Source organism: Argentina silus (genome assembly GCF_951799395.1).
Source record: "Argentina silus genome assembly, chromosome: 7".
Classification (NCBI taxonomy): Eukaryota; Metazoa; Chordata; class Actinopteri; order Argentiniformes; family Argentinidae; genus Argentina; species Argentina silus.
Genome location: NC_139661.1, coordinates 11,750,717 through 11,778,710, shown reverse-complemented (window position 1 = coordinate 11,778,710; position 27,994 = coordinate 11,750,717). Strand labels below are relative to the sequence as shown.

Below are 27,994 nucleotides of genomic sequence, written 5' to 3'. Positions count from 1 at the left end.
GGGTGGAGGAGGGACAGGAACAGGTGGAGGTGGAGGTGGAGATGATGTATTAGTAAGAGAGCAGAAAGATAAGAACAGGGAGCAAGAAGGAGGAGGGAAGGGTGGTAGATGAGAGAGAGGTAGAACATAGACAGGGGTGGAGATGAGAGAGAGGTAGAACATAGACAGGGGTGGAGATGAGAGAGAGGTAGAACATAGACAGGGGTGGAGATGAGAGAGAGGTAGAACATAGACAGGGGTGGAGATGAGAGAGAGGTAGAACATAGACAGGGGTGGAGATGAGAGAGAGGTAGAACATAGACAGGGGTGGAGAGGGTAGGAGGTTAGAGGGAAACATTGAGACAGGGGACAAAGAGAGATGAAGAGAATACACAGCAGGAGAGGTGATGGACAGACAGCCAAGCCAAGAGAGGTGGGGTGGGTGGGGGTTTGGACACAGGAAAAGAGAAAAGGGAGAGGCATCAGAAACATCTACATGGATTCAGAGAGTTGTGCAGGTTTGAATGATACAGCACACGGTCACGGTTAAAGGACTAAAGACTTTTTAATGGAGGCAGGGAAGGCAGACAGCAGAGTCAGTCAGTGACTGGGGTTACTGAGGGGGAAGAATGGATCTCATTAGCACAGCATGGAGAACCAAAATCCAGACATTCATTTCAACTGGAGAGAAACAGACATTCATCTATAAACTACAGAGACAGAGCAGATATTGATAATGATATAAAATATTGACTGTGGTTATGAAACCTATGAGCATTCTTTGTTGTTTTAGCCAAAACGCAGAGAAACAACAGTACAAGCTATAAGAGCAGGATGCAGTTGCGGACTATTTGGTTCCTCCGACATGCAGGGTGAACATGGGAAAATGAAGTCACGGTTGAGTGAGGCTCGCTAAAGTGGATGCATATAACATCAAGGCAAGATGGCAACATTCACACAACTAATTCAAAGTTTCCTCTTCTCTTGCTAGAGGATGACAGGTTGATTCCCATTACACACACACACACACACACACACACACACACACACACACACACACACACACACACACACACACACTCACACACACACACACACACACACACACACACACACACACACACACACACACACACACACACACACACACACACACACACACACACACACACACACCACTTCACCTGGCTCACCACCACACTACAGCTCATGCAGGTTTAGCCCCCTACAGCCTGGTTTGGACCAGTGTGTTAAAGCTGGATCGGAGGAGTGTACATAGATTGCTACCTTGAGTCCAGTCCTTACATGACTACAAACAGAAAATTCAATGCAGTTAGCAAATACTGTAGGCCTTGATCAGCCCAGTATGGTCCAGCTGATTTCAGTCCAGTGTTGAGTGCCCCCTGCTCTTCCTATGCCAGATGAGTCTCAGCCCCTCCTAGCCCAAGTGAGTGTGGCCTGATGCAGGTCAGTAGCCCACCTTGCTGCTGTCTCGGCCCAGGATGGCGTAGTTCATGAACATCTCCGCCTCAGCCTCCAGCTCGTTACAATCCTGCAGGGAGCCCTCCACACTCACATCCTGACCCCCCTCCTCACATGAGCCCTTCCCCCTGCGCACCACCTTCCGCACAATCTACACCACCACCACACACACACACACACACAGGGGGAGGGAGATAGAGGTGGATGATAGAGTTTAGAAGGGAGACCACAGTCAGAGAGAAAGAGAGAGAGAGAGAGAGAGAGAGAGAGCGAGAGAGAGGGGGGGGGAAATGGGGAAGAAAGGAAAGGTTGAGTGGGGGTTATCTACACATTATTTTCACTGAGTGTTCTCTGTGTAACTTCCACTCCACAATACAGCGGTTACTGTACTTTCATTAAAACACTGTTATATACTATGTGTATCATCATCAACCCTGCCCTTATAAAAACTCTGACCCACAACCTTCATGAAATGGAAATGCTAGCTTCCCTGTGACACTTGTTGGCATCTTCTAATACCCAGAGCCAATGTAAGTAAGGGGACATTTTCCCATGCTGTGACATATGGTGATGACTGTTGTGATTCGAGATGAGTCATGATTATCAATGTAATAATCATTTCTATGAGTTATGGTTATAGTGAGTTTAACATGAACAGAGAACAGGGAGTAACAGAACAAGCCTGTAGGTTAGAGGCATGCTGGGATAGCTGACCTTCTTAGTGACAATGTTTCCATGCTCGTCTGTGAACTGCTCCTCACTCACTTGTTCCCCGGGGAGATCATCTGCCTCATCACCCTGTGGAGGAAACAACAAGTGCATTATCAAACAAACAACCAAACAAGCCAACAACGTCAGATCAGAATAGAATAGTGGCCTGTAATACCACTTCACACAGGTACAGAACACACCTATACAACCATGAATCTCACTAAAGTAATGACAGACTTCTATCTATAGGAAAGAAAGGAAGAAACCAGTCAGCTTTCCTTTGTTGTTAATGACTGCATTCAAGGATCTACGTCTGGACTGGCCTACTACTTACTCCAGATATATATGTCAATATGTCAAATATGAGTACAGTATGTGGGTGTGAATTCCCATGACACTATAAGCACGTAGACTGGGGATGGTATGGAGAGAAAGCCAGGAGTCAGCTAACTGAATGAGAGGGGTCCTGGAATCTAGAGCACTTTAAAATAGCCCCCCAGAGAGTCTCCTCATTTAAACTGTCTCCAACTCCAACCCAGGGAACAGATGAGAGAGATAGAGAGAGAAGGGGGGGGGGGGGGGGGGGGGTACTTTATGTAAAGTCAAGGGATCATTAATGGCACTGCTGTGAGGTTAGGGCTAACAGAATCAAAGCTGATGAGGTTTAACGGTAATACAGCTTTTACTCCTAATAACCTAGAAGGTACCGGCACTGCTATTTATAAGATCAAAAGGTCCCACAGTCAAACAAATGAACACAGAGCCACGATGGTTTAGGAAAAGCTGCCCTATCCCCCAGAATCAATAGAGCCTGGGGTCATTAGAGGTGTTGAGACCATGAGGGGGTTGGAGAGGGAGGAATACAACCATAGGAACTGCAGACCTCAGACCTCAGACCTCAGGATGACAGTGAGTTCAGGGACTGAGATTAAAGGTTTCCACTCAGTAAAGCCAGGGTGAATCCATTCACAGTCATAACAGCACTAAATAGCAAGGCCCTAAATAGCAAACTAAATCCAACTCAACTTCTTTGTTCTCTTCATACTTCTATCGTAAGCATAAATGAGTATGACATTTTGAATAGGTGAATGACTTCATCTATCCTGTCCTCAGTGACTACAGCACAACTCTTATTTGTGTATTGCATTGCCTATCAAAGAGAAGAATTGCATCGTCAAGGATAATCTGGTAAACAGACAGAGGTATGTCATTGGCACAGACCCCTCTACTGTAGTGGTAGTAGTTCCTCCTCGTAGTCGCCCCCCCCCCCGCCCCCCCCCCCCCATGTCTTTTCTCTCTCTGAGGTACCTGGAGGATGACCCTGCGACGGACCACCCGGGTGGTGACGTTCTCCTCCTCGTCGGCCACGCCCTTGCCCTCGCCCAGCTCATGGTCCAGTTGAACATGCACATAAGTGAGTACGGAGCGTACGGAGCCGCTGGCTATGTGGATCACATTCTGACAGCTGATCACCAGGAAGGCCAGAAGCACGAAGCTGAAGAGCAGCTCAGTCACCAGGGCCCACATCTCCCCTCTGTGCCTTTAACTCTGCCCAGAGCAACCCAGCGGAGCACACTCACACTCTCACACACACACACACACCCACACACAAACACACAAACACACACGTCTGCGCAGGCTCTCGCCTAACGTCCTCAGTAACTCCCACTCTCCAACAACGCTCTCCGTCACGCTAAGGAAACAGCTGCAACCCTGGGCCCTCTTTCAGCAGGCTGGCATCTTCCTTCTATCTCTCTCCGTATGTATCCCTTTTTCATTTGTTGGGGCAGCAGGCTGTACTCCACCGGTCTTGTTCCTTCTCTTTCTCTCTTTCAGTCTCTCTCTCCCTCTCCTTATGTCAGTTGGTCAGGAGGAAAGGCTGGCCCATGCCATCAAATCCAGGCGGTTGCAACCTTGGGAACCTTCTATTTCCTCTCTCTCTCTTTCTCTCCCGTCCTCCCTGCTTCCAAAAACAACCCTCTCACCCCTCACCCCTCTACTCTCTCCCTCTCCCTGGACATGTGATCTGTAGGCTTTAAATACCTCTGGCTGCTCCACTGAGGTGTTGTGTTGTGTGCTGTGGGGCAGGGAGTGGGAACACTGAGACACTTGCACCCCGACCTACAGGCCTCCCTAAGGTGCTCATTTTCTGGTCCACACAGGCTAGTACTCCTCTAGTCCGCAGAGTCTAGTGTATGTGTTACAATTTGCCAATGCAGGTTTATGTTGCACACCCTATCATTCAGTATAACTCACAAATAGCTAGAATCAAGCAGCCTCCACCATGGATAGATAACCCATAGAGACCCAAACAACAGTCCCTCACTGCCCTCTCACAGGGTGGCAAAGCTGAGATGACCTTTAGGGAGCTGTGGTGCTCTGCCAGTTTATTAGGTGACATATGTATTGGGATGGGATAGGGGATCCGGTGACAGAGTGGGGCAGTGAGGGAGGCTGCTATATTTGGCTTGACAGGCCGTTTGTGCCCTTCTTGGGCCTTCTGTTTGTGTGTGTGTGTGTGTGTGTGTGTGTTTGTGTGTGTGTGCATGTCTGTGTGAGGGGGGATTACAGTACCGCAAATAATCTAATTCAGTCATACTGACACTAAGTTTGGCAAGTGGTCAGACAACTTCTACTGTACAAAGTGTATACGCTGGTTTAACTCAGATGGATTCAATCTGATATACCTTGATTGAAAAATGGTCACAGTCTGTGATGTGTATGACCATCATACAAAATGTTGTATGACCATCACTTGAATATGACAATATTTGGCTAGAGTTTCTAATCTTTTGTATGTATCATTTCAAGGGGTGACATCAATAAGTCAATCAACAGGGTATGCATAAGGATCAGGGACCCACTCACCTGCCCTCTCAGGCGCATGTCCTCCCATGCCCGCAGCTCTGGCACCCTGTGAGGGAAGCCCAGGCCCTTCTCAAACGGCTGTGTTCCCCTGAAGTGCCCGCGCAGGATCTCTGAATGCCCCATGTCCCGCACCGGCTGGAGCAAGGCCTCCTGGGACACGCGGGACTGGCTAGTATCTCCATCCATGGCGGTGCGAACTGATGACATCATAGTATCCATGGCCTGCCTGGGTTTGGGCTGCGAGCCCACCCAGGCCTGGGTGGGGTCGGAGACAGGGTGCCAGCCGGGCCCCGACTGCTCCTGCAGGTAAGACAGGAAAGAGCCACCACTGCCACTGCCGCCGCTGCTGCCGCTGGACCTGAAAGGAAGGAGACCGAGAGACATTGAGGGCAGGAGAGACAAAAGCTAACTCTGTAATAATCCTACACAGGCACTATATTACTCTACTATTCATAAAGCCCAATGATAATATGTGAAACAACAAGGTGGAGGATGGACTCATATACAGTACAGTATGTCTCCTGATCCTCAGTGAGTTCCCTCAGTGGTGAGGGTCAGGACCATCCCCTACCTCTGGGAGCTATGGCAGTACTGTGTCCAGCTGAGTTACTGACTGAAGGCAGACTCACCTGTCTCCATTACGATCTGCCACGCGGCTCAGACCGGGCGACTCGCTCAGCCGGGCGTACACCCGCTGCTGTTGTCCTGCAACAAGAGAAAGCCCTTCCTCTGAGCCTGTCCCTCCTCTTCCTCCTCCTCCTCCTCCTCCTCCTCCAACTACTCCAACGCCAGCTCCATCTCCGACCGCCATGTTGACCTCTGCCATCGGCTCCGACCTCACGCCCTCTGACCCCTGACCCTTGTCCAGCCCGTTAACGTTGTTGACCGGCGTGATGACGGACCCGAGCGAAGCCGGGGTGGCGGCGCTGAACGATTCAACCCCCATCTCTGAATTGTCCTCCACTAGCTCCATGGAGCCGCACAGCCCCCCACCCCCTCCGCTGACCAAGCTGGCCCCACTGCCTGGCCGGCCTAGACTCCCGTATGGCAGCCCCAGCAGCCCCTCCGAGTCGTCAGCATTACTGCAATCCAGCGAGGAGTCCTCCACGGCCACCAGGCAGGGACTGTTGCCCGAAGGCCACACCTGCACATCAGACATCTCCATGAGGGTGTCCTCCTCTGTGGTGGCGATGGGGGCACAATCCAGACTGGACACCTCCTGCCAGTAGGGCTCATTGCCCAGTGGGGAGGGCAGGCTGTACTGCATGGAGGCCGGGGAGAGCAGCTCCTCCTGCACCAGCCCGTAACCTGGAGCGACACAGAGAGAGGCATACTGACACGGGCCCCCTGCCTCGCCCCACCAGCACTGGGACCCCGGGGGGGGATGTGCCCCTGCCCAGGAGCAGGGATGCCAGGGGGAGGGGGCAGAGGGGAAGCCCAGGGGGCACAGGGGAAAAGGGGAGAGGGAGGGGGGTCCAGATAGTGGTAGCTGGAAATGAGGGATCTAGGGGGCGAGGGAGCAAGGGGGGCTTCTAGGGGGGGTTGTCAAGCCAGATCAGCCAGCACTGACAGTGAGAGCAGCAGCGGCAGCAGCAGCAGACACACAGCCAGGCAGACAGAGAGACTGAGAGAGTTTAGCCTGCTGGTGACTGATGCTGCTCTGCTGACTGCCACCTGCAGAAAGAGGGACAGGAGTTACTGCCTCCGCCACCAACCAGGGGCTGGGACACACACCTGTCCAGCAGGGACACACACTTAAACACACATACACATGCCCACTTCCATACACACAGGTTTATCCTCACTTACACACTCGCACACACAGACACACACACACACACACACACACACACACACACACACAAACCAGGCAAGTTATATGTTCTAGTCAGGCTGTATAGCATGCATGCAAGCATTCTCATTCTTACACACCACACACAACCACTCACACATCCACCCACCACAACATACATTACAAATACAAACCATTTGGGAAACAAATAAAACAGAACCACATATGGTATTATTACTCTCTCTCTCTCACACACACACACACACACACACACACCACACAAACAGTAAACACATATTTACATACAGTTCTGTTTCTTTTGTGTAACTCACAGCAAGCATAGCTGCTGCCCTACCCCACTTTTTATCATAAAGGAAATGTTTTTTTTTTACATAGTGAATTTGGAGCATACAGTATGCTTCACTTGAACCATGGACCTTTGACTCAAGTCACTCCAACAACATCTCCGTATTGAAAATATATATTTATTTTCTGGGCACGAGGAAGATTTTTCACCATGGAAGAATAAGGCGTGCAGTAAGGCGTGCTGGTGGTACAGATGGTAGAGTTCTTCATCTATAGTGTATACTGTACAGTTCATATCTATAGTGTATACTGTACAGTTCATATCTATAGTGTACACTGTACAGTGGAAACAGTTTCTGTGTGTGTGCATGGAAAGCCTGCAGTCAATGATCGTGATCACTGGAGATATAACAGTCATCCCACCAGACAAGTCTGCTCTCCTCCAGCTCTCTTTCGTAAGTCCTTCTAGCCGAAATATCAATAGGAGTGACTGATTCATCTACAGGTGGGAAAATGATGAAGGGTGGACTGGATTTTTTTTTTCCAAACCGATGAACATTTAACACTGTTGTGTCTGTTGTATCCCCATTGTTACAGTCAGATAAAAGCCAAATATGCTGTGATCGAATTTGTGCATTTGATGTTTACACAACTGGCAGGGATTGATAAAAAGTCAAAGTCAAGAGCTATAAAGGGGACTATCTAAACAAAGGAATTACATTGAAGAGTAGATCAATGTCAGCATGTTTAAAGCAAAAATAAAGCAATTGGAATGAGAAAAATCAGCACTCTGATGAATGGATATGTCAAGATAATAGCACCACTTACAGGGAGATGGTAGAGAGGAGTTAGTAGAGGAGGGAGAGGGAAGCTGTGTGTGTGTGTGTGTGTGTGTGTGTGTGTGTGTGTCTGTGTGCGCGCGCATGTATGTGTGTGCGTGTGTGTGTGTGAGGACACTGATCCTGATCCCTAAATGTAACTTCATTTATTGTTGGCTGTGAGTAATGTTGAATGTGCACTAGGTATTAGTGACAACAGCTGGCCCACTGGACCTCTCATCTCTCCCCCTCTCTCACCAAGACACTATAACCTCTCAAAAGGCCAAAGGTCAGGACATGTGTGTGCATGCCCGCGCGTGTGTGTGTGTGTGTGTGTGTGTCACAAGTTAAAACAAATGTACAGTATACAGATCAGTTGTGCATCTACAAACATATTCAATATGATTTGATTACCGGTACTATGATTAAGCGACAAATGCAGTCTGGTTTCAAACATTCTGTTGTACATTTCCAAAATGCTTATGATTTTCATGCTTATGATCCTCTTAAATATAGTAGTATTTGTTTGCAATAGAATTTTTCGAGTTTGTAGAACTATCCAGTTTATAATCTGAAAATGTGTTTATCTGACTAGCTAGTCACGCAACACAAGAGAACCTGCTGTATCGTCCACTTTACGATTAATTAGTATTGAATTGTTCAATACTGTAATCTGTTAATTCTGTTTATACCTGTTTTCCTGTCCAGACTCTCTCATTGGTTCCTGATGATCAGCATGTATCTAACATTCAGTCTGTCTGTTTCTGTTCATGTGATATCTGTGTGCAAGTGTGAGATTCCATCCTGTGTGTGTGTATGTGTGTGTATGTGTGTGTTTCTGAGAGGGTGACGTTGCTCTTGTGACCCACTTAGATGGTGAGATGGGGGCCGGGGGAGGGGGAGGGGGAGGGGGAGGGGGGAGGGGGGAGGGGGAGGGGGGAAGAGCAGTGAGGGAGAGTGATAGGGGAGATGACCAGTGAGGGGTAGTAGACATGGTGGCCTGACCCTCCTGGTAAACAGACAGACATAAACACAAAACTGACTGAAGCTCACATATACACACAGTGAAAACACACACAATCACACACAGACTAGAAGAAGACACACAGTGAAATACTGAACATACTGTAGACACTTATAAGACACGCAAAAAATACAATATACTGGAAGTATACAAAGACACACACACACCACACACACACCACACAAATGGAAGGGTAACATGAACACACTCGAAGCACAGATGAGAGGAGGGACACCAAGGGGACATTCTGTAGAACTATCCCCTTATTCTGGTGTCACAGAAGACACAGGACACAGAACACGCACGCACGCACGCACGCACGCACTCACACACACACACACACACACACACACACACACACACACACACACACACACACACACACACACACAATCAAAGATCGACAACACGTCACAACATTCATACATGAATAGTTACACTGTTAAAAAAGGGTTCATGACCCTTTTTTACCCCCAACAGAGAATAATACATTGTAGAGGAACAAAACAGGCAGACTGTTTGGTCATTCCCATGCATGCATGACAGCCATGCAATACAAGGCTGTTAGTCCAGTAGCAACAGGTCCAAACACATTCACAGCACCGACTTCATCTCCCACAAGCCGCTCCTCCCCCTCATTCCAATGCTTTCATGCTAGCATAGGGGAGGTGGGAGATGAGAGTGGGCCTCATGCACATGCAGTCAGGCAGGAGGGCAGGAAGGGAAGGGGAGGGAAAAGAGGAGGGAAGAGGACAGATAGAAGACAGGGATAGAGCAAAGGAAAGACAGAGAGGCGAGATAAAGAGAGAGGAAGAAAGAGAGAGACAGAGAGAGACAGAGAGAGACAGAGAGAGACAGAGAGAGACAGAGAGAGCCAGGGGCACCTCCCCCCCTCCTGGGGGTGCTGAGTACACAGTGTGTGAGGGGGATTGGTCACAGAGCAGACGGTTAAAAAGGTGGATTTTTCAAGAGTACAAAAATAAAGAGTTAAAAAATGCACAACTGTTCGTAAAAAAATAAAGATGAGGGCCAGAGGTCAACATGAGGTCGGCATGAAGTCAGAGTTCGGAGAGGAGGAGTGAGAAGGAGGAAGAGTAGGGCGGCTGGGCTGCAGATGACATGTCCGGAGAAACACAAAGAGAGAGGGGACAGATAGTCAAAGGGAACAAGTAGGGGGATCCCAGAGCGACAGACAGTGCACCGACACCACCCAAGAAGAGGCTCATACTACACCCCATGCACACACAGGCAGAGAGAGTAGAAGTATTAGGCCTACCCTTTTATGAGCCTGGTGAGATTAGACCTCCTGAGCTACTCTCTACTCATGTCTCAACCCTGAGACTTTGCTAGCCTAGCAATGCGCCAGAGCTAACAATGGGACTGAGTGGTCAAATCATTAAACAGCCAATGTGACGCAAAGGAGGAAAAGACAGAGACAGATAGACTGAAGGGAGCAGCAGAACTCGTGTAATTTTTCCCTATCATCTATTATCAAAGCATGCCTCTGTTATGAGTAGAATGTGGGATCTAGTAGTAATTCTAGTGGTAGTCTTAATTTGATTCTGAGGGTATCGCATTTTCTGAGTGAGATTGTCTTCTACACTGATATTGAACTAGAACACAATTATCCTCCTCCTACAATCCTATGATATTGTATTGCACACAAACTGAATGAGCTGCATCTAGCTACTGTACATCCTCCATATAGTCACGAACATAAATATACCTGTTCATTTGATCAGTTATACTTCCAGAGACGAAATGATAGACCTCTTGAAATCCATCTTTGTAATCATTGTGTGAACAGCATAAGGAGACAATACCCTGCCTGAGGTGCAGCAAGTATTGTCCTGTGAGAGTGTAACCACCTTGTTAGACAACGTCAAAATAAAAGACCTTTAGTAGGCAGACAGACAGACAGACGGGTATCAGATTCACTGCAGCTGTGATCTGAACGTCTTCCTTTCGTCCCTTTGTCATCATGGTCATATCTATGCATTGTTACATCACCAGCCATTGCTCCAGTTTTCACTGAGGGGACCTGGCACCTGCTGTGTTGACACATGAGACACTGGAGCCCAGAGCAGAGAGGAGAGGCCAGTGCACTCCAATGATGGTCAGGCCAGGGCAGGGGTGTTCGCACCGGTCCAGGGGTGAAACTGGAGTCAATCTGATGTATATTATGCATGTGTAAAAGATACCATGAGGAAAAGGAGTCAAAGTTTGAGAAGTAACAACTGGAGGGAAGGCCAGCTATGCTTGAAGAAAGGATCCATGTATAAGAATGTTTTTTTCTTTCTTTTTTTTTAACAGACACACATCCTGAACTGTACAGTATCTCACATAAAACTTATTTCCTATGTCGACATATTGTGGTTTAAATAATGTTGGATGAAAATGTATATATTTGTCATCACAAAACTAAACGGAAATCCAACCCAGTAGTGATGCTGTAAAATACATTATGCACTGAATAAAGATTTAAGAGAAATGTGTACATTTGGTATGAACAAAATCTGTGAGACAGTGACACAAAACATCCTGTAAAAGTTTCTAATTTGTCTAATTTGGCAAATGTGTCTAATTAGCAAACACTGCACTCTAATTTTTTTCCTATTGCTGTTTGTCTGCAAGGAGTACCTCAACTAAAACAAGTGAAAGGTGTTTTTTGATGTGCAATTGATAGAATATGACGTCACAGACAGGTCAAATCCATCATATCCCTATATGATATACTGTATATCCAGTATATCATCAAGTCTCAATTTTCATTGAGGATTTAGAGTGATACCACAGAGGAAGTTGGAAGAGTGTCTTGAGCCCTGGTCCAGGTCTTTGATCTGTAGAAACCTGAAGTTATGGCAGTAGCATAAAACAACCCTTAATAGAAGATTGGGACAGGGAGAAGATGGGGGCAGCAGAGAGAAGGAGAGAGAGAGAGGAGCAGCCTGTGTCTGGTGGGGTTTGGGTTGGCAGTTATGTTTACTGGGAATGGGAGTTAGGGGTAAGGCAACGAGTATATTAAGGGATCGGCTGAATGGGGATGGGGGGAACCCTTACCATTGGTCAGGCCGGGAGAGAGGTGGTCTCTCTCGTTGTGTCTGCGTCTGCTTGGCTCACGTTCACGGCTGCCTTGCCGTCCTGGCGGAGGCCCCCCCTGGCCCTCCAGCATGTTCACTATGTCCATACGGTCAATACTCTTCAGAGCTGTGTACAAACTCTCCACTGCAAAGGTACATGACAGAGAGAGATACAGAGAGCAGGAGGAGAGAGACAGAGGGATACAGAGAGAAAACAGAGACAAGAGGCAAGGGGTGGGAAATGGACCGTGAAATAATAGATATGAGAGTGGAGGATTTCGTGAGGAGAATAGCAAAGTCATCTTTACTGCTACCTAGACAACACAGCTCTCTTAAAAATTTAAAAGCAGAACAAGCAGTAACATAAGGTAGTCTAGACTGAGTGTGTTAATAAAAATAACTCAACTTAATACCGTTTAATGCAGCAGCAGAGACTGGATTGAGGGCCAAGGTGACACTGGAGTCTGAGAAGATGCAGGGAATGCATTGGAGGGATGTCAGGTACTCACTCTTGGCTCTCTTGCCCTCGCGGGTGGCCCATAGGTTGAGCAGGGCAGAACTCTGCTCCAATAGGGAGTTGGGATTCTCAACACGGATCTTATTAATGTCATCTACACTGAACTGTAACTCCCGCGCCAGCTCTGGAGACACAGAGGGAGAGAGAGAGAATGAGAGGGAGAAAATGAGAGACAGAGGAAGAGAGGAGGAGAGGATCTTCTTCCTAAATTCAAAGCCAAGCCATTACAAAAACATACTGTTGACATGCAGACGCAGACACACACTCATTCACTCACCAGCCCAGCTCAGTCCCAACTGCTCAGCTATCAAAGCCATCTTCAACTCTGTCCTTTCCATGGCACTCATAGATGCTGCAGAAACCAGACCACAACTGTCACTTTAACATCTGAAGCTGTTAAATGCACAGTTGTGATTATTACTGCATGATGAGGCTCATGGAATCTGGAGTGTTGGTGCATAGGAGAGTAATATTATTTATGGCTACTGGGATTGGAGGGCAATTTACCCATAGCTGGTTCATTCAAGGCGCTGTATCGCTCGCGCAGGGCTAATGGGGTCAGAGTTCGTCTTCGGTCTTCACTCCCTACAGTCTGTCAATCAAACACAAGAAAATGCCTCTAGAATCAAATGATCTTACCTCACATGCCTTTGTCTCTATACGATTGTTAATGCTGTATGCATGTATGTAAGGTGTTTTCACAAATACTTATGTTGTGTTATGTTATGAAACACTTACCTTGATACAGGGGGGCATGGTGATGTTGAGATTACATAGCACATGTTGGCTGTCCTCGTACTTAGTAGACTTGCGCAGGAAGGACAGGAATCCAGAATGATCCTTACTGCTGTCTCTGACCTAAGAGAAGAGAAACAAGAGAAACAGACAGGAGACACCCTCAGAGTCAGAGAGAGACTCAGAGAGGGGGACTGGGAGAGAGGGTTGGAGGGGGGAAAGGTAAACACCTTGACAGACACGGGGAGCCGGTTATCCTTGAAGGCCTGGAAGCTGAAACAGCGAGGCTGCTGGGTGGCCTTCCTCACTGGAACCAGGTTCCCTGAACACTCCAAGTGCAGCGGCATTCCTTCCATCACCTGAAGGGGGGCGACACTAGCATCAGCCACACTGGATGTGATGTGGGCAGAATTAGGACCATTGGACTAAATACTGTCCAACAGCCTGATCCACTCACTTCACAAAACCCTCATAGTTGAATCCTTAAAACAATTGACATCATGAATGTGATCATCTTCAGTGTGATACCATCAGTATCATCAAACTGACACTCTTCCCTCCTGACCTCTATGTCTCTGCTGCGGGCCACCTCGCTGAAGTTCTCATGCTGCTCCAGGGTCTTGTCTATCTTGTCGTCGGTCATGCAGTAGCAGCGCAGGCGGCCCTCGCGGACCTCGTTCATCTTGGCGAACACCACAAACTTGGCCATGTAGGGCACCGCCGACAGCTCCCGGTACAGGAGGTTAGCAAAGGACACAGCCTCTGCTGTCCGAGGACAGTCAGCCAGCCAGAACCTGACAGGAGACATGAACGTGAATATGTCACGAACAAAAGGCAAATCTCTTTGTGCCGGGTCCTGGAGACACTCAGGTCATTATTATACTGTATGTACTATCTGCTCTTCAGCGAGAGTGGGGTGGAGTGTGACCTTTACAAAGTAAGCTTAGACGTCTAACATGAACGGTAATGAGTGTGTGGCTACACATACCGCGCAGACACATTGGTTGTAAAGTTGGCACAGTCCTTGCTATATACAAGCTTGGTGGTGCCAGTGATGTCCTCCCATTGGGCTGGGGCCGTGCCACCTGAGAAGGGCAAGGAAATGAGAGGAGTTAATTCGGGTGATTAATCATTCTGATACCCAGTGTGTGGAAGATGAAGAGCAATGTGTATTTTGTATGAAATTAACTCTTTATAGGCTGCATACATATTGAATCAGACTGTCTTTTTAACACTGCTGAGAGACTTTTAATCTGTGTTCAATCAGGAATGGATCAGAAATGTTTCCCGTGTGTGACAGTTGTGGCATACCGATGACGCTGCAGAGCAGACGCAGGCTGGTGGTGTCCCCCTCCCCGGCGTCCCGAGGGCTCTCTCTCCAGGACGGAGGCAGGGGGATGCGCAGGCCGATTGGCCGGTGGAACTTACGCCGCCGTGGCTCCACCGTCACTACAGGGCTGAAGGTTGCCTGGTTCCCCAGTAGCTTGGCAACCAGTTCGTCCGGGACCGGTTGGGCCTGGGTTTGTGAGCAGGGACGGGTATATGGAAAGTGGGGTGATAATATGATGGAGGGATAGGAAAAGAAGAGATAGAGAGAAAAGGAGAGAGAGGGAGAAAGAGAGAGGGAAAGGTAGACAGACCAGGAGAAGTACAGAGAGAAGCAGGGTAATAGGTGTGTGATGATGCAATGGATGACATAATGGACAACAAAATAAACCAAAATGGTGAAATGAAGGATGAAGAGGAAGAGAGAGAAGTAAATTATTTTAAATGCTTCCATATCTTTAACCAAATCATGTAAAAAGACAATGGCAACACACATTGAGTTTCTTTTTTTTGACAGTACTGTTTATTGTAAAGATCAAATGTGACAAAAATGTTAACATTTAAATCAATCCCTATTTATAAAAGATGATAAACGTTGAATTATTTGTACAAAATGGATATCAGTGGATAAGGCACCATGGTTTAATAAAAGGCATTGTGTGACACAGTAGAAAACATCTCAAAGCTATCTCAGGTATTGATGTACTGTACAAGCTCTCTCATTCTTTAACATTACCTGATGATACATTTGTAGAAATAACAATAAATCATGACATAGCCCCCTCCCTACACTCACATTCAACTTAACTGTTGCACTTTGGGAACTTGTCAAGAGAGAACATTGCATGTTAGCATAACTGAAGCCTAGCAGCAGCACAGCTGAGGCATCAAAGCAAGATGGAAGGTCCAGTGGTGGTGTCCATCATTTATCTGTGGCTCACTGACACATACAGATATTTACCTCTAAAAGGTGGGCATATGTGGGCCAATAATGGAGGTCATCCATGGCAAGAGCCAAAACCACTCACCACACTGGTATGAACCTAAACCAAAAACACTCTCCTGACTATACCAAACATGCTGAGGGCCATTTTAATGTGACTGGTAGATTTGGGGTAATTGGCCATTGTTTTGGAAAGCAACCACAATAGTGAATGACGCATTAAAAACAGCGTTTGGGGACGCTGGCATGCTCATATGCAAACATTGCCAATAGCTTCTTAAAAGAACCTCACATCAACATAAAAAAAAGAAATGTCCACAGTTAAGTGAATGTGCGATGTGTATGCAGTAAATCTCATTGTGTGTAACACAGTGGAAAAAGGCACCAAAATGCAGATCTTCAACCTCCATTTTGAAAAGCAAAAACATAAAACTGTTGGTAAGGCAGAAATTATATATATATATATATATATATATATATATATATATATATATATATATATATATATATATATATATATACACACAGTATACACACAAAAAAGGTGCTGATCAAATGGACCACAGCAAAAGCAAACCAAATCGAATAGCATGCTTGGTCATAAAGGTGCTAAGGTCTTCCACCTCCTTCTTCCTCCTCCTCATCCTCCCATCTCACCTGCAGCCCCAGACGGACTCGCTTGGTGACCGCTGTCTCAGGGAATGTGGCCTGGACCAGTGGAACCAGCTTACTGGTCAGCTGACCCCCCTCTGGGCCAATCAGGTCGCTCTCCTGTTGGACTCGCGACACGACAGCAAAGTAGAGGGGGAAGTCGGTGGAGATTATGCGTCTGATACGCTTTTTCCCAAGCTCCTCTTGACTCTCCAGATCTTTAGAGGTAGGGTGTAAGTAAATACTGTAAATACTGAAAATACTGAAAACCTAACATAAGTAGTAAAAAGGTTTGTCTCTGAGTATGACCTATCAATGCCATTTACCTTCATCCATCCCATTGAGGATAGTTTCCAGCACATCGTCGCCATAGCGATTGCGGTGTTCCTTCCAGACGGAGCCATTCTCACTTCTTAGCACCACCAGCTCCCGGTCTCCACGACCCAGAGCAGCAAAGTGAGGGATCTCCACGATCACAGGCCTGACAGACACACACAGGTTATATCGATGAGGCCTCAAAACTCATATTTATGTTTTGAATTAATTCTCACAATCTAACTAGCATATTCTCTCACCAAAGGTGGTTTGTATAATTTTAAGCAAAATGTCCTCACCCCAGGAACTGCATGCTGGCTGGGCCCAGCGAGATGATGCGGCTGGCCAGTCCCTCTCCCTCTACCAGGGGCGGTGGAGTGGTCAGCTTCTGGGGCTTGACCAGGCGGCAGGTGATGCGTGTGGGGGCGGCACAGGTTCGTGGAGGGATGATGACACGCAGGCCATTGTGTCTGCTGCCTCGCATCGACCCGCCCCGGGCATCCACCATAAAACTCACCAGGAACCTGGTAGAAGACAAGGTCCAAAGTCATTAGATGGCAAGGGGAGATTAGTTTATGGACTATGTGGGCCATTTATCAGAAGGTAGAGTGAAAAGGTAGTGTGGGGGTAGGGTGTGGAGCTAAAGGGTTGGGTGTAGGAGGAGTGGGGTGGGTGAAGGGTTGATGGGTGGGTGTAGGACTGAAAGGTAGAATGACCACATCAACATCCACTGACCCTGTGTGTATGGGGCTGGCTACAGGGCTGACGTTGTCTGAGGTCTCTGTGGCTGGACTGCTGGGGATCAGGGAGTCGTCGTCATACTCCTTCGGTAATGGCATAGGAGTGTGCTGCTACAAAAGAGAAACACCAAAAAAACTGGTCTCATCATGGAATTTTGGGCATTGTTGAAGACTCACTGTAGACTATTGTTACTTTCCCACTATCTCTTCCCATGGTTACAAGGCTACTTTCCATTATTTCCATGAATGACCAGCAGTAGCAATACATCATCTTAAATGGACTATACATGACCAGTCTGTGCACCTGCTCTATCTCATGCTCCTTCAGGATGACCGTCTCTGGGGACACACAGGGGATCCTTGGAATGGCAGGGGAGTAGGTGCTGTTGGAGAGAAGAATAGAAGAAGGAGTGAGTGATTGTTGTGAGTGAATTTTGTCCTCAGCACCTCTCCCCAGATCCAAAACAATTCTAATCAATCATTCCCTTCAATCTTCTAAGAATGTACAACTTTCCTTTAGCTACCAATGTCACCTAGCTCTACCCCCCACCCCTGCCAACAACCACAGCCCCCTTATGCATTGCCCAGCTCTTTCTCATACTCCATAGATTTCTTGGGGGAGAGGAAATCATCATCATGGTCCTTCATGTCATCCATCTTCATGTACCTCGCCCCTTCTGTTCCCAACAGCTCCTCCCCTTCAGGGAACAATGCCAAAGAGAGAGGACAGACAGTGGTCAGGGGAGTGTGTGAGAGAGAGAGACCAACAACAACATGGCTGCAGAATGTGAGATAGTTAAAGATTATGGAATACTGTATGATAACCAGCGTTTAAAGGAGTTAAGTTGGTGAGTTTGAAGGATTAGCGACTACACTCCACACACAGTGCATGTTAATGCTAGTCAATGGGAGAAGATTTAGTGAAGCCACGAATACAAAAAGCTCCAGAGGCAGATGGAGAGAGAACATGGAGAGAGTGAGAAGACAGAGGGCCCCTGTACTACGTTCAATATTCATCTCAGTGTGACATGTTATAAACACTCTTGATACAATAGTTCCCATACTTGAATATAAGGAACACAGCCTCTGTGTATTGGACATTCATTTGGTAAAAGTAAACTTTGCAGTATCAACATCTGGAGTATAAAAATATGACCCAACATAAAGTTTAAAACAAGGACAAGAACAGTCCCATGCCACATTGGGGTTTCCCTGTCCCCTGAGCAGTAGTCCAAATAGACATGATCTAACGTCTGGATTAGCTAGCCTCAACAGAAGGTTATTGAACTGACTGTTTTTTTCCTTCACCTCCTCTAGGGAGTTCTGTCTGAGGGACATTCTTGTAACAAAAACACACTAAGTACATACAGACACACAAACAGACAAGTGCACAAACATCCACACTCAAACAGCATAAAACATCTTAAGCACATTTCACAACACAATACAAAAGACACTGGCATTGTAGACCCACAACATCACTGAAGAATGTAGCCTTCTGTTTTCAACCTCAGAACTTATTACACTTGCCCCTTTTTCCAGTATTAAAATGTTTTTTACCATGAAGGTGAGTGGAGGTAGGTTATGGTTACTTACCCCCCTCAAATCTTGAGCTTACTGGAACAAGTCACCAATAATTGGTCCCTCAATGCATGTGTGTGTGTGTGTGGGTGTGTGTGTGTGTATCAGCGGGAGAGGTGTTAGCTCAGTGGTCGAGTGGGTGCCTGTATGTGGTCCAGCTGGATAGAGAGGGTGTCATTACATGTATGTCAAGTTTCCTCTGTGTGTTCCCTTAGGTTCAAATGACATGTCTTGTGTTCATGAGTGTGTACATGAGATGTCATATATTCTAAACAGGGGAGATGTGATATATGTGTATGTGTCTGTGTGAGAGGAATATGTCGACATGTTTGTACGGAGGAGGTGAGTTGTGTCTTTAAGACAGCAACTCAGCTATATTCTAAATTTAGAGCAACGGTGACAATCTGTCAGTTAAATTATCAGGAGCCTAAAAATATCAGGGTGTGACGTCCTCTGACATCACTTCCAAGGGTGTTGTAACATTCAGGCTTTTTTTCCAACTCATTTATACGACCATGGGAAAATTGATCAAGTCCACATACACACAAACCCTCTCTCTCTCTCTCTCTCTCTCTCACACACACACACACACACACACACACACACACACACACACACACACACACACACACACACACACACACAAACTACAGAAACAGACTACAAAAATTATAGCTGATGCATCACAATGTGGATCACAATGGAGGAACATTAATAAACATCAAAACAATGACAACATCAACAAGACAACACCATCAAGACAACGTCATGAACTGTGAATGCTACAGTAGCTTTTATACATTTTTTAACCAAAGAATTGAATTTCCAAATTGATTAAAAAATAGGTAAAATAGCTATAAACTAGCTGAATGGTTTCATACACTGGATGGGTGAGTATGTATCCTCCACTATAAGACTATTCCCTTTGGCTATGCTGTCTTACTTAACAGGAGGCTGGTGAGGACAGCCATGCGGCCAGCCTCAGTAACATGGAGAAAGAGATACCTGGGGGGAGTTAGTGACTAAGGATAATGTTATTGGAGGGATAAACAAAGGTTATAGACATGGAGTCATGGTAGCATGCCAATGAGAAACCAGAACCACCATAACATTGAGCACCAGGAGAGAGAGAGAGAGAGAGAGAGAGAGAGAGAGAGAGACAGAGAGAGAGAGAGAGAGAGAGAGAGAGTCATGGAGGCAGAGAAAGACAGAGAGTGAGCTTGAAATGGAGCCACACACTCTGAGGCGACCTATGAGCACCGCACACAGAAGAGAGAAAGAGACAGTCATACCTATTGTTAGCTGTGCAACTCCTAAAAAAAAGGCAAAAGGGGCATAGTTTAGGAGGCTCTGCATACTTAGATGAGCCAGTGCCAGTGTTGTCCAGGCACCAACCTCATACTGTAGGCCCAAACATATGCTTAAGCAATATATAATCTGCACAGGTTCATAACTTTGTAAAAACAGCGATCACAACGGCCACAATGGACTGACTACTTATTATGTTTTGCTGCAAAACCTAATAATCTCACAATTGAACAAAATCTCCTTTAAACAGTCACAATGTGTCTGTTTGGTTACCCACTACAGTACAGTATGTCTTTTCAACTGTGTATTGTATCTGTCTTGTTTGGTGCTACTGTACTTAGTAAATGTGTGGGTTGTACGTGGGCTCTACCTTCATCCTCTGACACGTCCAATATCTCATCCACTGTTTCTGGGAAACTCATGCGATGTTTCTCTGTGGTGGTCTAAGGGAAGAGGACGAGAAGAGGGAGGACGACCAGTTTAAGATGGAACCAAAGAGCGTGAAGGGGATGGGTTTGAACTGGATACTGACACCACCAAGTCCTCACCATGGAAACAGTCTCCTCTGTGACCAGCTTCAAGACGTCAATTACAGAGATATACCCCAAGCGCTTGGCGATGGACAGGGCTGAAGTACCGTTCTAATAGAGAGGGAGAGAAAAGTGGAGGGAATTGAGAAACAAAATCATTGAGTTTTGAAACAAATTATGGAGGGATGGGAAGAAGGTGTGAATGGCGGCTGGGATGCTCACAGTGGTGATTTCGTTGGGCTGGGCTCCATGTTTCAGCAGTAATGTGACAATATCTGTGTGTCCCTGCTGGGCAGCCTGGTGCAGAGGGGTGTAACCAACCTGATAAAGACGAGGGGCTCATTAACATACTGTATTCTCCAGCATTACTTACATGTTTACACATCCCATAGCCATTTTAGATTACAATTTTTTTAATGTTCACTTTGCAACTAGTTACTTCAATATTCAATAATTTACAGTTTTGGTACAGTACTGTAATTAAGGTTGACTCTTAAAAGGCAGCTATTTTTGGTTCTAAAGCCAGGTGAGCTCTTCTCTCTGAAGTTGTGAGTGTGTTGTAGTTTCATTGGTGGCCAATGGGGGGTGCTCACCCGGGTCTTGCTGTTGACATTGGCCTGCTGCTGCAAAAGGAACTTCACCATCTTGATGTTGCCATAGTGACAGCCTACGTGGAGGGGAGTGTAGCCCATCTAAGAGATAAAAAGTGGGACAGAGACACAAAATAAGACCCCATCAGTGTCCATAAACCACCAAAATCTAAATCAAAAGCCTCTCTGTTCTGTGGTAAGGTTGCAAAAGTACAATAAATCACACATTAGCTATGTATCATCCCCACTAAAACACAGGGGCTGATTCTGGGTGATGTTCTCTTGTGTTCCATGGAGGCCCCTAGGTTTATTGATGTTGGTAACGTAACCCAGAGCTGTGAGACCAGGAGGCTATTTTTGCTGAGTAGATGAAAGGTCATGACTCTATCTTCCATGAGAGCTTCAACTCACTGTTCACCATGCATCAAACTGTACTGTTAGGCTCCATGCTGACATAACATAGATTTATCTCTAAATAATGATAAACTGTAACAATAAAATAACACTGCATGCTATGAGGATGCAGTGGGAGGCACTTTATGCAGTTTAGGTCTTACCCGAGTGGCAGCATACACAGAGGCCCCCTGATTCACCAGGATGTCAGCGATGCCTACATGGCCTTCCTGTGCCACCAGGTGGAGAGGAGTCAGTCCACTCTGAGGGGAGAGGAGCCAGGGGGCAAAGGTCAGGCACCTAATGAGAACAGAACTCAATCCCTAACACACATGCTGAGTCACTGAAACATCCCAATAAGCCTGTCCACTGCCCCACCCCTCGCAGCCCCTGAGGCCTTGCCTTGTTGCCCAGGTTGACATTGGCCTGTTTGGAGATGAGCAGAGCCACCATGTCTGGCCGGCCCTCCTGAGCAGCCAGGTGGAGGGGCGTGACCCCCTGCAATGATTCAGCATTGGCCGAAGCTCCGTACTGCAGCAGACTGCTGGCCACTTCCACCTGGTTCTGCTTGGAAGCTATGTGGAGAGGTGTGTAGCCGTTCTGGGAAAGGAACAAAAGTTTTGGGTATTAATCCAATCAGATGATGTTTGTATGCATGGGGATTTGTGTGTCTGTGTATGTGTGTGTATTCTCTTACTCTGGCTGCGCTGTGTGGAGAGCCTCCCTTGCTGACCAGCAAGTTAACCACGTCCAGGTTGTTGTGATGCACAGCCACATGGAGTGGAGTCAGACCATTCTAGGGGTAAAGAACACATACATATAAACCACATTCACTTCTCTTCATCCCATTTCATCTTCATTCCATTACAAATACCCCTCCCTCACACTCCTCCCTATCTCCACACACCCCTCCCTCCTCTCCATGCTCTGGGACAATTACCTTGCCAGCACTGTTAGGGTTAGCTCCTCTCTCCAGCAGCAGCTCTGCAACATCGACCTTGCCGTACTTGGAGGCCACATGGAGGGCAGTGAAGCCTTTCTGCAGAGACATGACCACGTACAAAACATCAGGAACACCCTTAAAAGGGTAAATAACATACTTGAGGTTGGCCTTGTGGTTGGGGTTGGCCTTGTGGTTGGGGTTGGCCTTGTGGTTGGGGTTGGCCTTGTGCTCTGTTAATAGTTGTTGCTGTACCTTGGTCATCTTGGTCTGCTGAGCCTCCATGTCCAGTAGGATGCGTGTGGTGTGTGCGTGGCCCTCTCGGGCAGCGATGTGGAGGGGTGTGTGTCCGGCCGTGGTCGTGGAGTTGGGGTTGGCCTTGTGCTCCAGCAGCAGCTTCACCAGCTCCATGTGGCCCATTCTAGACGCACAGTGTAGGGGTGTCTGGTCATCCTGGCCAGGGGGGGGAGAGGGAAGACCACTGGGTTAGATATACTGGCCATTATGGGAGTCCTGCAGGGAACTCAGATTTGGTATGTGTAAGTGTGTGCCAATACCTTGGCCTTGGCGTCCACTGGTGCTGCGTTCTCCAGTAAGAACCCTGCCACCTCACAGTGTCCTGCCCGAGACGCCATGTGAAGAGGAGTCTCCACTTTCTGGTCAGACACAATCAGACACACGTTACACTCAAATAGGGAAAACACTGTCTGTGAAATGGTACGGAGGAGTAGGGTCAGTCAATCGTGGGGTGGGTGGATGGGGACTCACCACATTGGAGGCACTGGGGGAAGCTCCTTTAAGCACCAGGTGCTTCACTATGTTGAGATGGCCCATGAAGGCAGCCACGTGCAGCGGGGTCAGGCCAGACTGAAGAGAGAGAGGGGGAATTAGGGGGGGGAGTAAGGGGTAGGGGGTAAACAATCATTCACAGCTCACACTTTACGTCCCTTTCAATACACTTCTCTCTTGGCTATAGACTCCCTCTCTTTTCCCTCCATGGCATTTCCGTAGCATTCATTTTTCTTTCTCCTGCTCTCTCACCTCTGTTACAGCCTCTAGTGATGCTGATTGTTTCAGAAGGAGGTCCATCACTCTCATGTGGTTCTTCTTACAGGCAATATGCAGGGGAGTGAAGCCATTCTGAGGATTCAATACAACAACACGGTCACTAAGACACACCACCGCAGCACAGCTGAACACTGACACTGATTGTGTGTATGAGTATTGTGTGTTAGTGTATGAGTTTGGGAGTGTATGAGTGTGTTACTGACCAGGGCGCGAGAGTTGGCTTTGCCCCCCTTGTCCAGCAGCACTTTGGCCATGCGATGGTGACCACAGTGGGCCGCCACATGTAGGGGTGTCAGGTGGTCCAGCGTAATGTCATCGATCTCAGCGTTGTACTGCAGCAGCTGCTTCACACAGTCCATGTGGTCCCCCTGAGCGGACATATGAATGGGAGACAGGCCGTTCTGTAGGAGAGAGAGAAAGAGAGACTTATGGTAAAAGTGGGAAGACAAAAAAGAGGAAAAAACATGATGCAGCACACATTAGGCTTTCCAAATCAGAGCTAAACTCTGCCTGGAATTGTGCACAGGACTTCAGCAAAAACAGTACAGAGGTTGGCCCTTCATAGTCCTCAGATTACCTTGGTCTTGGCCTGGATGGGGGCTCCGTGGTCCAGTAGAATCTCTATGATCCTGACGTGTCCATTCCTGGCTGCACAGTGCAGAGGCGTCAACTCATCCTGCACGGGGAGAAAGAGGCCTGAGTGAACGTCTGAGCCAAAGTGTGGGGGTACATGGGTAATGGGACAGGGTCTAGTCAGATAGGGTACAGTTAGAGAGAGAGGGACGCAGGGGAGAGAGTACAGTACTGTACCTTGGTCTTGGCATCAATCTGTGCTCCTCGGTCCAGCAAGAGACGGACCATGATCACGTTCCCTCGTCTGGATGCGATGTGCAAAGGTGTGATACCATTCTAGAAGAAGAACACCAACACACATGTTTAAGAACAGGGGATAGACCCAACAGTCAAACAGATAAGCGAGATATTAGGAATTGGTAGCAGTGAAATGTGCAAGTGGTATCAAAGTGAAGGGAAAGCATACCTTAGGGGTGAAAGCATACCTTAGGGGTGAAATTGACGTTGGCCCCTCTGTTGAGAAGCAGCTGAGCTACATTCAGGTTCTCGTAGTGTGCAGCGATATGGAGTGGGGTGAATCCTGTCTGCAGGTGTACATGGGAGATGATGCTTTACTCAATAAAGTAAAATAACAATGATTGAATACAATTAATTCAATACTATCAAATCCCCTCCTCGTAACACATACTAGAATAAGCGAGCACACACAAACACACTGAATACCTTGCTAAGGACGTCTGCGTTTGGATCGTTTTGCAGCAACACGGCAGCTGTGCGCGTGTCATCGTTGCGCGCTGCTATATGCAGCGCGGGAAGACGGACTTTGCCCTTGGTGCCATAGTTGATGAGCAGGGCGACGACATTCTCATGTCCCTGCTGAAGAGCCACGGCCAGAGGGGTAAAGCCATCCTGAGAGACAGGCGAGAGGAGACGGGTTGGGTGAGTAAGAGACACAAGTACAGAGAGACAGTGAAGGAAAAAAAGGGAGGAAAATTGAGAGAAACAAGAGGGAAGCGAGGAGACGGGGAGACTGGCAGAAGGAAGAGTAGAGGTGGGGTGATATAAGGTTTGTGATTGAATGGTAATCTTCTAATGGGCTGTTACCTCGGTTGGAATGCTCTGATTTGCTCCGTTCTCCAGGAGAAACTTCACGACCTCTAGATGATTCTCTTGTGCGGCCATGTAGAGTGGAGTGAAGCCCTTCTGTTACAGACGGACACACACATGGACACACACACGGACACACACATGGACACACACACGGACACACACATGGACACACACACGGACACACACATGGACACACAGGGAGGAGCACCCAACAGTTGTAGCATTAACACAACCACAGACACACAGACACGGACACGGACACGGACACGGACACGGACACAAGCACACACACACAGACACATACACACACACATACAGAAAGCACAGACACACAGAGGCAGGAAGGCAGACAGATGTTAACAGAAAGAATGACAAAGGTTAAAATGGTAAGTCCAGCATAAACGAGGCATGTTCAGCCTTGTGTGTTAAGGTGTTGGGGTGGTGGAGACACTGGCAGGGGTTTCACCTGGGACTGAGCATTGACGTTGGCCCCGTAGTTAACCAGCTCTGCAACCACCTGCTCCTGCCCAGCCAGTGCAGCAATGTGTAGAGCCGTATTCCCTTTCTGGAGACAAAGAGGAGGGAGGAGAAGAGCACTACAATGAAGTATTAAGTGTGCATTGGTGGTAATACATATTGTTAGAAGAGTGCACTGGAGTTTGTTATAGAGTGTGTAGAGTGTGAGTACCTTGGTCTCGGTCTCCAGTACAATACCGCCGTGAAGTAATTCCAGCACCATTTTAACGTGGCCTTCTTTAGAGGCCAAATGTAGACCGTTGAGCCCATTCTGATGAAGGAGATAGAGCAGAGCAGACCTCACACTGTAGGGTCCCTAACACGCAAAGAACACACATTCTTGCATGCACATAATACATGCACACACATATGAATATACATACGGTACACACACACACACACACCACTCTGAAACAGGAAATATCGATGGTTGAGTCCACATTACCCACAACACTCACACATAGAAGTTACCACAAACACCAAACTGACACAAACCAACAACTAGATACTCACACTAGAACTGCTCTCTTTATTATGCAAAAGCACATTACAGACTCCAACTGGACCTTATCATCTTAAGTCAAATAGTCAGTCCACTACACATTCAGTCACTGACAGAAACAGAGATTTAAGATGCTCAGTTAGCAATACTAATGGCTTTGGAAATGTTGACCAGGATGATGGCGATGATGATGATGGTGAGGAGGAGGAGGAGGAGGAGGAGGAAGAGGACGGGAGGGGGATGGCAGGCCGGTGGTCACGGGGCTGGGAAGAATACGAGCCGTGTGGGATAGGTCTGACCTCACACAGCCTTCCTTCAGCCGCACAGGACATGTGAGGTTGGACCTTTCCCACACCACTGATATTATTCCTCTGAGTGGGGGGGACCACAGCACACCATCACTCTACTGCAGCGAGAGGGGAGGGGGGGGTGAGGGAGGGGGGGAGGGTGATGGAAGCAGAGAAGGTAAAGGAGAGGGGGAGGGGGAAAGGGTGCACGAGGGATACATGGCAGGAGAAGGGAAAAAGCGGGTGGAAAAAGATAATGGAGGCAAAGAGGAGAAGAGGAATTGTAAAATAACTCAGGGGGGGGGGGGGGGGGGAGGGGGTTGAGAGGGAGGAGAGGAGGCAGTGCGTGCGGCTGGCCGGTGAGCTAGCCCATGGCAGAGGTATCTGCTCAGACTGGGTACGAGAGACACAACTGCCACAGCCAAGCCTCCACCTGACCTCCATCAGACTGACACCTCACTCTACACAAGACAGTCACAGACTGGATACCACACAACCCATTCACCACCACAGCTAACACAAACACTCAGAAAACACTCATACTACATATCAAAACACTCATAGGGAATTGATTTCAAATGACACAAGCACATTGCATTAATTCACACATGAAGGAGAATGGCAAAAGCGTATAGAACCCCCCCCCCCCCCCCCGCCCCACCAAGTTGCAGATAAACTTGTCTGGCTCTGTCTGTCATGCTCCTATTTGTCCACAAGGTGTCTCTTTTCATCAGCCTCAAGTCCCAAGGGTCATAGCTACATGCTTCTGTGAGGAGGGTATCCACGCAAGCTACATCCTATTTGACTGATGCTTACTCTGCTGACTCTTTCACATGCTTGTGTGTTTTGCATGAGTTTTTGAGTACTAGTGGTATGTAATGTGAAGCTGATACTTGAGCATTGATAGTTATGGTGTGGGGGTCCATGCTGACCGCCAGAGAGGTCAGAACCTTGGTTGAGGATCCCTGCCAACGCTCTGGAGCAGTAAGTGAGGGCAAAGAGCCATCCTGGGAGTGTGCTTGATGCTAATCCTGATTGTAGCATTAGCACTGCCAGCAGTAGTTGCCTACAGAGTGAGAGACAGCTTCAAAGAGCATTAAGCAAACTATGGCTAAGCTGGCCTAATAGGATGAAGAATCCTATTCAAGGCTAAACCTCCCTCTCTCTCTCACACACACACACACACACACACACACACACACACACACACACACACACACACACACACACACACACACACACACACACACACACACACACACACACACGCCACACAAACACAAACATACTGTACACACACATCTTGGCT

At 47.5% G+C, this 27,994-nt stretch overlaps 1 protein-coding gene across 1 annotated transcript in view; it reads right to left on the bottom strand.

The window, feature by feature from the left end:
- The window catches only part of ank1a (ankyrin 1, erythrocytic a), a gene marked incomplete at its 5' end in the record, with an annotated part of 80,988 nt that overhangs the window by 1,955 nt on the left and 51,039 nt on the right, over positions 1-27,994 (bottom strand). Inside the window, 40 exons of the mRNA XM_083674100.1 lie at positions 1,460-1,612; positions 2,176-2,259; positions 5,041-5,398; positions 5,670-6,348; positions 12,041-12,205; positions 12,570-12,701; positions 12,855-12,929; positions 13,064-13,169; positions 13,316-13,435; positions 13,543-13,671; positions 13,878-14,106; positions 14,301-14,397; positions 14,624-14,828; positions 16,239-16,450; positions 16,559-16,713; positions 16,847-17,071; positions 17,283-17,398; positions 17,592-17,670; positions 17,889-17,985; positions 20,161-20,181; positions 20,547-20,619; positions 20,725-20,817; positions 20,929-21,027; positions 21,300-21,398; positions 21,854-21,952; positions 22,092-22,289; positions 22,387-22,485; positions 22,630-22,728; positions 22,885-23,082; positions 23,187-23,285; positions 23,398-23,496; positions 23,671-23,769; positions 23,901-24,098; positions 24,275-24,373; positions 24,508-24,606; positions 24,756-24,854; positions 24,994-25,179; positions 25,375-25,473; positions 25,847-25,945; positions 26,069-26,167. Coding sequence (XP_083530226.1) covers positions 1,460-1,612; positions 2,176-2,259; positions 5,041-5,398; positions 5,670-6,348; positions 12,041-12,205; positions 12,570-12,701; positions 12,855-12,929; positions 13,064-13,169; positions 13,316-13,435; positions 13,543-13,671; positions 13,878-14,106; positions 14,301-14,397; positions 14,624-14,828; positions 16,239-16,450; positions 16,559-16,713; positions 16,847-17,071; positions 17,283-17,398; positions 17,592-17,670; positions 17,889-17,985; positions 20,161-20,181; positions 20,547-20,619; positions 20,725-20,817; positions 20,929-21,027; positions 21,300-21,398; positions 21,854-21,952; positions 22,092-22,289; positions 22,387-22,485; positions 22,630-22,728; positions 22,885-23,082; positions 23,187-23,285; positions 23,398-23,496; positions 23,671-23,769; positions 23,901-24,098; positions 24,275-24,373; positions 24,508-24,606; positions 24,756-24,854; positions 24,994-25,179; positions 25,375-25,473; positions 25,847-25,945; positions 26,069-26,167 — 5,769 coding nt within the window. The remainder of the gene's footprint in view (positions 1-1,459; positions 1,613-2,175; positions 2,260-5,040; positions 5,399-5,669; positions 6,349-12,040; positions 12,206-12,569; positions 12,702-12,854; positions 12,930-13,063; positions 13,170-13,315; positions 13,436-13,542; positions 13,672-13,877; positions 14,107-14,300; positions 14,398-14,623; positions 14,829-16,238; positions 16,451-16,558; positions 16,714-16,846; positions 17,072-17,282; positions 17,399-17,591; positions 17,671-17,888; positions 17,986-20,160; positions 20,182-20,546; positions 20,620-20,724; positions 20,818-20,928; positions 21,028-21,299; positions 21,399-21,853; positions 21,953-22,091; positions 22,290-22,386; positions 22,486-22,629; positions 22,729-22,884; positions 23,083-23,186; positions 23,286-23,397; positions 23,497-23,670; positions 23,770-23,900; positions 24,099-24,274; positions 24,374-24,507; positions 24,607-24,755; positions 24,855-24,993; positions 25,180-25,374; positions 25,474-25,846; positions 25,946-26,068; positions 26,168-27,994) is intronic.